This window comes from Ursus americanus, chromosome 31 (genome assembly GCF_024610735.1).
Source record: "Ursus americanus isolate L20-20 chromosome 31, mUrsAme1.1.p, whole genome shotgun sequence".
Classification (NCBI taxonomy): domain Eukaryota; kingdom Metazoa; phylum Chordata; class Mammalia; order Carnivora; family Ursidae; genus Ursus; species Ursus americanus.
The window spans coordinates 13,335,159-13,348,713 of NC_142157.1; the positions used below are offsets into that span (position 1 = coordinate 13,335,159).

The 13,555-nt window shown below is 38.8% G+C and overlaps 1 protein-coding gene across 1 annotated transcript in view; it reads left to right on the plus strand.

The window, feature by feature from the left end:
* MYO3A (myosin IIIA) overlaps nt 1-13,555 on the plus strand; it is a 232,053-nt gene that overhangs the window by 202,777 nt on the left and 15,721 nt on the right. The window contains exon 32 of the mRNA XM_045775374.2: nt 11,936-12,042. Within this exon, the coding sequence (XP_045631330.2) occupies nt 11,936-12,042 (107 nt within the window). The remainder of the gene's footprint in view (nt 1-11,935; nt 12,043-13,555) is intronic.

Here is a 13,555-nt window from a genome sequence, read left to right on the forward strand (position 1 = left end):
GCTATTCCTCTTTCTTCATAAGAAGTAATACTAACTCTCTAAGTCTTGTAAGAAAGAAAGTCAGTATATAAAATGTAATGACTTTATTTACAATCTTACAATTCAGTGAGGATCATTTAATTACATATTAAATACCAATCATATAAAGGAGTTTATCTCACAGAAGTTTACACTCTGAAGTATGGATTTCTGGTGAATTAATTGAATTAGTTCAGTCGAAACGCTTGACCCAGAAGCCCTTGATGGAAACAGCTACACTTTTTGCACTCAAATTATTTCCCCTCACTCTATACTTTGTATCTACTCTAAACTACAGGGGAAGTGGAGCTAATAAGCAGGAGAGTAATGAACAATATACTCCCCCCCAACGTCCCATTAAAATTTTGATTACAATGCACACAAAAAGGCCAACAATATCAGCAACACTGAAAACTGAGCTTTTTCTTTACATATTTTGACACCATATTAATTAGCTACGTGAGATCAATTCAAAGAGAAATTATATAGCATAGTTAATACAATAGTATAATCAACATGGTAAATTCATGTATATTTATAATTTCATATCCTATAGAGACAATACCTTTTTTTTCAAATATCTAGTGTATTTTTAAAAATTGTTCTTTTTTTAAAGTTTTTATTTAAATTCCAGTTAGTTAACATACAATGTAATATTAGTTTCAAGTGTACAATGTAGTGATTCAGCATTTCATACAACACCTGGTGCTCACTACAGATTGAATATTATTATCTTTTCCTTTGCCTTTTGCCTCTCTCTTGGTCTCTCTCCCTTCCTCAATCTCTTTTGTTTCTTCTACCTAGACATACTAGGCCAGTCTACAAACTCCCCAAAATCATAAATAGACTGCATTTTCTAGCCATAATGCAATTGAGATAGAATCGAAAAACACAAATCAGCAAATTAAAAATCAGTTAGATAATTTGAAATATATAAATTATAATTTGAGCTATAAATTATTTTGAATTAATAAAAATGAGAGTAGCCACATGTAAGTACTATGAATGGGATGCAGCCAGGTCTATACTCACAGGAAAATTCAAATCATTAAATGTTTTCATTATTAACTGAGAGAAAATAATGAAAAAAGAATGTAAGTTGAGAAATTTTTAAAGGAAATTAAAGGTTATTCAACACCAGGAAAGGCAGAAAAAAGAAATAATTACAATTAAACACAAATACACCAAATATCTAATTGAAGCTAAAATAATAGTTTCGTTTGAAAATAATTTGAAAATAAAACAACAAAATAAATTCCTCACTAATTACTTAAAAAAGAATCCACAAAAAAATTAGAAATAGGAGCACTATAACAAATGTAGTTGATAATACTAAAATCTTATCATACTATAAATTCCTTCAATTTCACAAAAACAATTTGGGGCTGAAATATAAGTTTCTGGAAAGAAATTAGTGAACGTGGTGATGTGTCTGTCAAAGAAAAGTTGACAACAACTCAGTATTTTAGGCAATTGCATTTAAGTTCATGAGACAAATAATTCTCATATTATGTAATCTGAGAAAAAAAAGGATAATATAGAAAATTACCTATTTTATGAAGGTCATGTGCCCTGAAACCAAAGTCTGATGAGTAACATTTTAGAAAGGAAGGAAAGGGGGGTGGGAAAGAAGGAAGCTATGAGTCAATCTCAGAGATTTAGAGGTAAAACTCCTAAGTGCAGTACTAACTAATTGAGTGCAATATTACATTAAAAGACTCTCTAAACAGCACATGTTAATGGAATGCTGTATCAAAAGGTCAAAAGAAAAAAGTCAGCTTGTTAAACACTGAAACAGTTTTCAATAAAATAACACCTGGTCCTGATGAAAAGCAAAACTCTTAGTAAATTAAAAATAGGAGATTCTTTAACAATATGAAGAATATATTTCTTAAGCCAATTGTCAACATCATTATTAACTGAAAACACTGGAAGCAGTTCCATTAGAAAGTGGCATTAAGATAAGGATACTAGTGACAATACTTTTTTTTTACATTATTTGGGAATTTCTACCTGATGTAATGAAAGAACAAACAGAAGTTTGGTTGTTTTTTTAATTAATTTATTTATTTATTTTTGAGAGAGAAAGAGAGAGCTTGAGCACAAGCCGGGGGAGGGGAAGAGGAAGAAGCAGACTCTCCACTAAGCAGGGAGCCCAGTGATCCCAGGACCCTGGGATCATGACCTAAGCCTGAGCCAAAGGCGGATGCTTAACTGACTGAGCCACCCAGGCACCCCAGCAAACAGAAGTTTCTATAAAAGCATAACTGTTGAAAAGGAGAAGTTGCAAGGGTATTAGTAGACAGCATGAATTTTGATCTTAAAAATGCAAGGAGTGAACCAAAATGATTGGTACTAACAATAGAATTCAGCAAGGATGTATATGTGGATAGATAAGTGGATAGTCTTTCCTATAAAAGTGTGTCATGGGAAAAGAGCTCATTGGAAATAATAGCCAAAAAAAGGCAGGAGGGAGCTTGAAATAGTGCTGGCAAGAAAACACTAAAGAGACAAAAAAGATGTGGATAATGTAATGACACACTGTGTTTCTGGATTGGAACATAAGATATTGTAAACATGACTATTCTAAAATTAATTTCTAGGTTTAAAAAGAAAACTGCATTCAATCTCAGTGAGATTTTCTTTAGAATTTAAGAGTATGTCCCTAAAGATGATTTGTAAATTTCAGAAAAAAAGAATAATTACAAATGAGGACTTTCTTTATAAGATAGTAAAATGAATAATATAAAGCTATAATAATTAAAACCATATGCCTCTGTTATAAAAATCAACCACAGATTAATGAAATAGGATAGCCCTAAAATTGGTCCTCGTATCTATAAAAACCTGTCACAAAAGGTACACAGCAAAACAATAAGAAATAGAGGGATAATGCTAAAAATTTTTCTGATATGGAGAGAAGAAATAAGATAATCTTACTTCAGGCTGGATACCCAAATATTTCCCAGATATATTAATGATTCCATTGTAAGAAATGAACCAAAAGCAACCAGATGATATGAACTGAGTCTATACATCTCTGCTTAGCAAAAGATAAAACTAAGAAGTAATAAAAGGAATTACAAGGAAGAGATGGGCTAGCTTTGAACTGCGTAAACACTTAAACCTTCCAGAGATTAGAAAATGTCATTAGAAGTTATAGAACCAGGGGCACCTGGGTGGCACAGCAGTTAAAGCATCTGCCTTCAGCTCAGGGCGTGATCCCGGCGTTCTGGGATCGAGCCCCACATCAGGCTCCTCCGCTAGGAGCCTGCTTCTTCCTCTCCCACTCCCCCTGCTTGTGTTCCCTCTCTCCCCGGCTGTCTTTCTCTCTGTCAAATAAATATATACAATCTTAAAAAACAAAAAACAGTGATGAGAATGTGCTAATTTAATTATTCTCAAACACTAATGTTAAGACTGTAAAGTCAACGTTTAAAAAGTGATTTGGCAATATAGAAAAAAATGGAAATAGTTTGCATCATTGACCCAATAAACCCACTTTTGAGGACATAGCCTAAGGAAACAAGTGAAAAAGAAAAATTTATGTACTGGCAAAAAATAAAATGAGACAATAAGAAAATGATTAATAAGTAATGACACATTCATAGATGGAATGTTAACAGCCCCTAAAATTCATTTTTCAAAGAATAACTTTGGCAAACTGCTAGCTAATCGAACTACAGGACAAAATATTACAGAATTGGAATTTGAATACTGCAGATGACCAGCCTAACCTCCCACCACGTGAGGTGGTTCATTAACGAGAGCACCCATGCAGGAAGCTCTAGAAAAGCCGAGTGGACCGTTTGAGTGAGAGCTAGGTGCTCACTCTCCAGTGGAGCGGACCCTCTCCATCCCTCGCTGACTTGGACCTTCAGAGGCCATTTCTGTATAAAATTAAGCATCTGAATAATGTTCCTGCAGCCCAGTACAGAGCTCCCACTGCCATGTGTGGTGGGACTGGAGTGTCATCTCCAGATACGTCATCTTTGTTGCCAGGCTGTCTTGAGTCACTGAAAGCTGGCTTGACATTTCCTCCAGCCATGCTCTGCACCAGACAGGCTCTAGTCAGGAATCTGGCTTATTAAAAATATGAGCATATTTCATCTCACCTTGATAGGAACCACCTAATCTGTGTGTTATAAAGTAGGAGCAGAGGGCAAGAAAAAACTAAACGTTGCTTGCTTAAAATCAGATAATGTTCTTCTATTCTGAGTTTTCAAGAGGGCAATCTGAGAAAATGACTATGAACAGTCAATAAATAACTTTCTAAAATTTGGCTCTTTGGGAAAAATTAACATTGGTTTCCCCTCGGGCTATCTACTCAGATACTTTTCAGATAGGTTAAGATCACTACGATCTTGAAAAACAACCACGATGTAATTAGGGGGCCTTGAGTACCATTCTTTGGGCAAGTAAGCATGTATTTTATTGTCTGACCATTTCCATAGTCCCGTGGACAGTCACACACAGGGCACGTCTCCCAGTTCAGCATGACAGTCCGCCATCCCTAGCAAAGAAGGCACTCTCGAGATTCCGTCAGTATCACCATGTGTATTCTCATAGGCCTCTCTTAGGGCACCCAGCTTTGATGACTGTGCATGAGTATGCAAGACAGCTGGGAGTAAGGACATAACCAACCCCATGACTAGAATAGACCTAGCCTTTGAGGACTCTAGTCCCAAGACCTCAGCCCAACAGAGATGCCAGCCATCGATGGCAGATATGTAGTGATCATGTCCAAGAGACAAATGATATCTAGAGGGCATGTCTCTGTCCCCCCACAAACAGAGCAGCTTTATTCTCCTCTGTTTCTCCTGCGACATAACTAGGATAGACATGAGGGGCAGGCTGGGGGGCAGCAACTAGCCTCAACCTAGGAACATAATTTAAAAACCAAATGCTCAGTGTTCAAGGTTCTGGATATTAGTGCAATGTGCCCAAATCAGGGAGTGGCAAAAAGCTCAAAAGCCCATGCCCTACAGAATAAACACACGTGTTAAATTGGCTCTGGAACATCAGCATTTGGTTGGTAGAAAAGAACAAGCCAAAGGAGTGGCTTTAGCAGTCCCAAATGGGGATGGAGACCAGTAGTTTCCTATTGAGAAGGTCAGAGGATGCCTGTGAGTCAGATCCAGGGAATGGTAAGGCATCCCCAGAGTGTTAAGGACACTCAGAATAGGAGAAGCACCTCCCCTTACAACCCTTCACCTCAGGTAGACTCAGGAGAGCACAGATAGACCATAGGGTAAAGCAAGTGGCCAAATCCAGCATAACCATGAGAAACGAAAATGTCTCCAGAGCGTGCACAGTGTAAGGGAGAGGGGAGCAGTGTAGACTTAACTGTATCCAGTCTCTTCCACACTGGCTGGCCTGGCTGAAGGGCAGATGAGATGGAAGGCAGAAACAGCAGCTTCTTCTGGAAGGCAGGTTGCAACCCTGAGTGCATGAATCCTGCCTTTGACGTGCAGCAATGAGTATTCCTCCCTTCTAAGATTTCCTATAGGTCAGCTGTATTGCTTAAAGTTCACAGAGTGTCAGCAGTAAATGGAAATTTACGAAGAACTAAAAAATTGATTTCTTAAAAAATTACAATAACAGTAGTGTATTTCTGTTCTGCTAATATCTGATTTAGATGTGATCTTTATGTAAATTATACTCTGAATGTATATGTAAGTAAAATAGTTAATTATCATTCAAATGAGAATCATACTGAGATATAATTTTCTAAAGCAAATATTGCCAATGAGTTTTAAGCTTTCTTCCAAATAAAAAAAATATTGAGCTGTTTGTCCTTTCATTATTCAAAGAAATGTCCATTCCCGGTAAACTAACACACCTAAATTATTACCAGAACTACAGCATAAATAAATATTTTACCTTCCGGCTATTTAATATAGCAATAACCTTTACAAGCTAATATTTATCATGCGCGTCACACAAAACAGTCACAAACCTAATTTTGCTACTGCCAGACATTGATATGCTGATGATAATTTGGGATTACAAATGTTTATGTCACTTTTGTAATTAAGGGGTTAGAATGACGTCAGCAGAAAGTGTTTGTACTCCCCCAAAAGAACAAAAATTTAGAGGGCAAAATCAACTTGCCTTTCTGGAATATTTGCTGATAAGCTCATGGGAAGTTTGCTCTTCAAAAATACAAAATAGTCTGGAGAAATTTAATTTAAATGCAATCAGGCCCTGCTGAACACATTCATCAATAATTTTCACTTACTGGCTGCCCACTTTGCATGGCAATATCTTCAGTGAGACACCTTTTAAGAACATTCAGCCCTCTGCTTCCACCTTATCCTGGTGAAGAAAAAAAGTCCGTGAACTAACACTAGAGTAGATTCTGCTAGATACAAAAGTTAAACAGAAATTCTGAAAATTCAACTCATTTTGACATTTTTTATCTCTATAGTATACGCACACCCATGTGCATATTTATAATTTTACACAAATGAAGGGTTTTTTGATTTTCCCTTTTTTTCCCTGTTTCCTTCCTCCTGTTCTCCCTTCCCCAACCCACAGTACCCACCCCCTCAAGAGAACCCTCATCATAAAGCATGGATTCTTTCGTAGTTTTTGCAGATATGCACACGTACACATACAGAGATTTTTGTCCTTGTTTTATATAATAAGATCATAATATAAATACTTATACATCTTGCTTTTCTCCTTCAGTTCCTTAGCAGGAGTCCCTGCACATCAGCTGGCATAGCTATAACACATTCTTTTTTACTGGCTATATAATATTTCATGTGTCTATCACAATGACTTACGTAAGCTTTTCTCTCTTGCTAGATATTCACTCTTTGCATTTTTTGCCACTATGAAAAATGTTGTAGTAAACATCTTTGAAAATGTCCTGATATGCCAGAATTTTAGTTTTGTGGGATAAGTTCCCAGAGTAGGGTTATTGAGTTGAAAGATACGTTTAGTTTTGATAGACTGCTTTCCCAAAAGCCCTAAAAATCGACATTTCCTTCAACAATTTGTGAGAACATGCTTTTTTTTTTTGACATCCTGCTCAGTACTGTTATCCTTCTTCTTAGTCTTTGCTAATGTGCCTAAAGTAAAATGATATTTTGTCATTATTTTAACCTATATTTCCTTGCCTACTAGCCAGTTCGGGTGCCTTCCTGTGCTTATCGGCTTTTTGGATTTGCTCATCTTGAACTTCCTATTTAAATCTTTTGCCCTTTTTTCTGCTTGTCTGTATTTTTATCGTCATTTGCTAACACTTTTATGTATTACAAATACCATCCTTTGACTTGTCATCCGTATTGTAAATATAGTTTTTCAAATATATCATGTGTCTTCTGACTTTGTTGTCATATTAAGGTCTTTATCTATTTTTAATAGCCAAATATGTCTACTTTTTTATGACTTCTGGATTTGGGTTAAGACATTTGTACCCTAGATTGTTCCTGAAGTCCTCTGGGTTCTCTTTCAAGAGTTTTGTTGGTTCTTCTAGTTACACTTATCTTGAAAGCATCAGGAATTTAGTTTCCTATAAACAGTGACAATGGTGATCCAGTTAACAAAACTCACTTACCACTGTGTCTCTGAGCTAAAATGGAATCCATCTAACCACTTAGCCTCTCCAAACACCTATCACATGCAGAACAACCGTGAAAAGGCAGGAGGACATCAAAACCTAAGTCATTATCTCTACCACTCAAAAACCTATGGCTCTGCTATAAAAAAAAATCACAGGTAAAAATAGTAAGATTTTATATGTTTGGCTAGGGCTGCATAACAAAGTTCCACAGATGGTAGCTTAAACAACAGAAATTTATTTCCTCATAGTCCTGGAGACTAGAAATCTAAGGTCAAGCTGTTGGCAAGGTGGGTTTCTTCTGAGGCCGCTCTCCTTGGCTTGTAGATGGCCATCTTCTCCCTGTGTCTTTACATGGTCTTCCTTCTGTGTGAGTCTGTGTCCTAGTCTCCTCTTCTTACAAGGATACCAGTCATATTGGATTGGGACGCATCCTTGTCACCTCATTTTAAAGACCTTTTCTCCAGTCATGTTCTGAGGTACTGGGGGTTAGGTCTTCAACATGTGAATTTTGAGGGGACACCACTCATTTCAAATGATCTGTACAGCCTGTAAGTACTGTTGGTGTCCCTGAGAGGGGGATCGCTGGACAGTCAGTGAGAGCTTCGTGGAAAAGCTGGCACTGGAGACAGGCAAGGAGGCATGCTTAAGATTTCAGTGAGGCTGTAAAAAGCTTTTCTATGAGAAAATGAGAATAAGCGAAGTGATGGCTATAAACATGGTGTGTCAGGGTTCCAGTGAGGTAAGCAGACGGACCAGAGAAGATAATTCATTTTGGGGGGTAGTGGGTGATAAAATTGGAACTGCTGAGATTATAAGTAATCTGGATTTTGGAGAAGTTTAGGCTTAATCAAAGAAGAAAAAAAAGCATCATAAATTTTTGAAAAGTGAAACTTCATAATTGAAATGATATTTAAGGGGAAAAAAAGCTGGTTTTCATTTGTGAGGTGAAGCATGAAGAGCAGATTAAGGCTCTGCTCTAATTATTAAATGAGCAGTTTAGCCCAGAGTGGTGGCAATGGTAGACAGGAAGAAATGGTGAGTGAATATTAGACATTTCAAAGTGTGTAACCAAAAATTGACAGGAGGTGATGGTTGTCTGTTTATAGGAAATGAGCAAGAGGGATAAGGCAAAGGTGATATCAATATTTTGAGCCTGGGGTGGGGGCAGAAATAATGGGGCCATGCCATGAAGCTTGTGATATACAGAATCCTACGTGGAGAAGAAAAGTGACCACCAGTTCATTTGAGCCTCAGAGTTTGAGACGAAGTACTCAATAGGGCATAGGAAATTGGGGCAGGAGCTCTGGCGGGGTGAGAACGTCCAGCCTGAGTTGGGTATCAGGAAGCTATCGGTATAGAGTACACGGTGGGAAATGCAAGGAACGGAGAGGGGCGTGATTCAGTCCAGGAGGCAAAGGGATTATTTTACTCATCCAGCTACATTTTATTAAGCACTGACTATATGTCAAGCGTGTCCTTAAGTGCCAGGAATACAAAGATAAATAAGATAAGGGATCGCCCCTCAGAAATCTCACCCTCAGTCATGAAGACCAAGGGTGGTCAATAATGTTAAATGATGAAGTCAGCCATTGAAGGACAGACAAAGGGTCTTTGTATTTGTCAATAAAGTGGTTACCCTTGACTTTCTAGAAGGCAGTTTCAATAGTTTGGGTAATAGAAATGAGATTGAATGCGGGAATATTTGATGAGACCATGGAGACAAGAGCAGGACTCTCTTTATTGTCAGAACTGGTTTTGTTTTCCACTCTCCGGGCCTTGATTCAGATTCTTCGCCACCTTCCGCTTAATTAATTTCTGTTACAATAGTAATACTCTGATATTTTAATTCAGACTTTAACGGTAAAGTCACGTTAAAATTTAGTCACAGGGCAGTTTAATGCTCCTAAAAATGTAATAACTTCATACTATACATTTCTTGCAGTTAGATTCAAATGAATAATATAAGTGGCTACAACCAATACATTTTAAAATGATAAGACTTTGCAAGAGCCATAGAAGCTGTTTAATAATCAGCACTGAGAGAGCCGACGAGCAAGGAGAAAGAAAAACCTGAAAAAACACTATTTGCGGTGGTGGCAAGAATCCAGCTTTTACCGTTTTGCCTTGTGCTTGTGACCATCTAGGACAGGATCCGACAGGGCTCAGATGCTTCAATCCCCTCCACTCCTCTGCCTGTTCCTGTGGAGAGGAACGGAGACAGAGAACAAAAGACTAATCTCCAGAGATTGGTTGGAAAATTGCTTTCACTCTATCACTAATCTATTAACAGGGTCTCCTTAACTAAGATCTCATTTTCTTTTGTCTTATTCAAAAAAGAATGTATGATTGTTGTGATTCTCTGTTTGTTCCGTGCATTACACCTCTATAAAGTACTCCCAGCTAGCTGATCTGTCTTTGTCATCCAGCAGCATCCCATAGATTTTGAACTGAATGAGCTAAATTATGTGAGAATATGAATGCCTTTGTGATCACCTTGTGGACTGGGCACGAGACTAGAAAGAGAGACATCTTCGAGTCCCTATCCTGGTTGAAACTGGTTTGCACTACCAGTCATGGTTGTTTACACATAGTAGAAATATTCACTGATTTGATTCTATTTGACTTGATGTGGTTAGTATGGTTTGGAGAACTTCAGTTTCTCTGTGTACTTCTACATCTAGATTAGGAACCATTCCTTCCCCTTTATTATACAAAATCATGATCTAGTCCTGCTTTTAAAGTCCAGCCAACAAATGGATGCTCAGATATAAGTTGAGTGTAAGTCGTTCTCCAATAAGCGTGCATACCCTACTCCCACCCTGATCCTGATGTATCCATTGAACAGACATTTCTGCACAAATGCAATCAGGGATGCAGTGGTCAAGAATCATGACAAACAGACAGAAATACTTCACAAGAGGCCCATTAGCTCTGTAAATGTAAAGCCACGTGGGACGAGCACTAACGACCAAGTATGCAGAGTGTCAGAAGCTCTAATGATGTTGCTACAGCTTTAAGAACTTGGCTACATTGACAAAAAAGAGCAGAAAAAGATGACAAACTTTATGCTTTCTTTGTGAAGGTTTTTGAAGTCAGGTCTGAGGATTTTAATAGTTTGAGGTTCTACATTTAGAAGGGAGTCAAGCCTGCAAATGAGCAGTGCTCTTATTTGGGCACAACATAAGAGATGGTCCTTGAAGTAGAGACTGTTCAGGGCTTAGATGGATTTCTGTACATTGATTTTGTATCCTGAGACTTTATTGAATTTATTGAATTATCAGTTCCAGCAAGTTTTTAGTATTTTTCTGTATAGATTATCATGTCACCTGCAAAGAGTGAAAGTTTTACTTCTTCCTTGCCAATTTGGATGCCTTTTATTTCTTTTTCTTGTCTGATTGCTGTGGCTAGGACTTTCAGAACTATGCTGAATGAAAGTGGTGAGAGTGGACATCTCTGTCATGTTCCTGACCTTAGAGGAAAAGCTCTCAGTTTTTCCCCATTAAGGATGACATTAACTGTGGGTTTTTCATAAATGGCCTTTATTATGTTGAGGTATGTTCCCTGTAAACCTACTTTGTTGAGGGTTTTTATCATGAATACATATGTACTTTGTCAAACGTTCTTTCTGTATCTGTTGAAATGGTCATATGGTTCTTATCTTCCTTTTATTAATGTGATGTATCATGTTGATTGATTTGTGAATGATGAACCACCCTTGCAACCCCAGGAATAAATCCCTGGGTTGATCGTGGTGAATGATATTTTTTCAATGTATTGTTGGATTTGGTTTGCTAGTATTTTGTTGACTATTTTTGCATCTATGTTCATCAGAGATAGTGGCCTGTAGTTCTTTTTACTTGTGATGTCTTTATCTGGTTTTGCTATCAGGGTAATGCTGGCCTCATAGAAAGAATTTGGGAGTTTTCCCTCCTTTTGTTGGAAGGAAGGAAGGAAGTTCCTATGTTTTGGAATAGTTTGAGAAGAATAGGTATTAACTCTTCTTTAAATGTTTGACATGATACCCCTTTTTAAGGATTTTCTGGTAGCTTCGACTCCTCTCCCCATCATCTTCTGAACTTCTATATGCTGTTTCACATTACCAAACTATGCATTTCTTTTCTTCCCCTTCTTTCCTTTCCCTTACCTCTCAAAGCCTCAGACCACCAGACAGAAGGAATGTGTGGTGAGAAATATAAGGGTTGGTTGGGAACAAAAGTCTTTCCTCTTTCTCCCAGCTTGAGCCCCAGTTATATGTCTATAATTTCTTATTTACCCCAAAAGGAAGACATTGCTTGATAATAGTCTTTGTAATTGAATACTTGTTTATGATCACCTTTCTTGTAGGTATCTCTCAAGAAGAAGAGCCAAAAATATTGAGACCCCCAAGACGGCCCCGGAAACCCAAAACATTAAATAACCCTGAGGACTCCACATACTATTATCTGCTACATGTAAGTGGCTCACTCTTACTATCAGATGGGAGCCATAGCACCCACTAATGCCCCTCTTCCTTCTGGTCCAAGCCTCTCCCACAGTCCTGTAAACTCCCTGTCCTCCAGCAGTCTTCTCGGCTGGTCCATTCATTGAGCTGAGATGCAAATACCAACCCAGAAAGACAAGTACATCATAAGAGGAGCTCTGCAGAGAGGGACCTCAGGTCAAAGGGTGAGTTTAAGGAAAAGAAGAAAGGGAAAGAGGAAGAAGGAGACATTTACTTGAGCACCTTTTAAATTCCAGTCGCAGAGGGAGGGGTATTCATATACACTGTGACATTTAATCCTGTGAATAGCCCTTAAGGTGGTGTCCTCCTCTCACTGGTCAGGACTCAGACCCAGATAGGCACTCCAGAGCTGCCGGGGTCATTAGCTGCAGTCAGCTCTTCTGACTGCACAGCTCCTGCTTACTCTCCTTGTGCAACCCGCCAGGCTTCCCTTCCTCTCCTGTTCCTGCTCTCCATGAATGCCACCATCTACCACTGGTGACCTGGACCAAGAACATGGGAGTCATCCTGGATCTTGCCTTCTCTCTCATTCCTGACATCCAATCTGTCGCCTAAACCATGGTCTTTCCTGGCCAAGGCTCACTCCCATTCATGCCCTGCCTCTATCCCACGGGCAACACTCTACTTCAGACCATCATCATTCCCCACCTAGAATATTCCAAGCTTCCAATCCTGGCATCTCCAGCCCCTACCAGAATGTTTCTCCAGACCATCTTTTGAGTGTGTTCCTCCCTCGATGATCCCTCTGAGAGCTCAGCAGTTCCTTTATCATGAAGTCCAGATGCTACAGAAGCCCTCTTCATTGGCCCCGGGATTACACTTCAGCCCCCTCTCCAGGCCCCTGTGTCCACTAGCCATGGCTAACTGCTTGAAACCCTGCCAGCCAGTGCCCTTCTCTCACATTTCTTAGTCCTTTGCACCTGCTGGTCCTTCCCTCTGCAATGCTTATCCCTTCTTCCACTCCCACCGCCACAGGGAGAGAGCAAGGATCCTCCACACCCAGAGAGTGCTGCCCATCTGTTGGAATTTTTTCCAGCTTCTGGGCACAAAATGGAGCTGCCATTTGACTTCCAACTCAGTCTCCTAGTCCTCCCTTCTCTGTGTGGGTTTCTCTCCAGTGTCTTTGGAAGTCTCTTTTCCACCTTGGTCTTGCCTAGTGTTCAATCTTAGGTTCTCTTCTCCTCTCATTACCTTTGGACAATCTCATGACCTCAGTTACTACCGATTCCCGAATCTTTACCTCTGGCTAGATCTCTCTCAAGCTCCACACTCAGATCTCAAACTGGCTGTTTGTTTTACATACTGTACATTGATGCACGTAGGCATACACACATACACACACACGCACATACACACACACACAGCTTTATTGAGATATGTCACATACCATACAATTCACCCACATAAAATATACAACTAAATGGTTTTCATTATATTTGGAGTTGTACAACCATCACCATAAT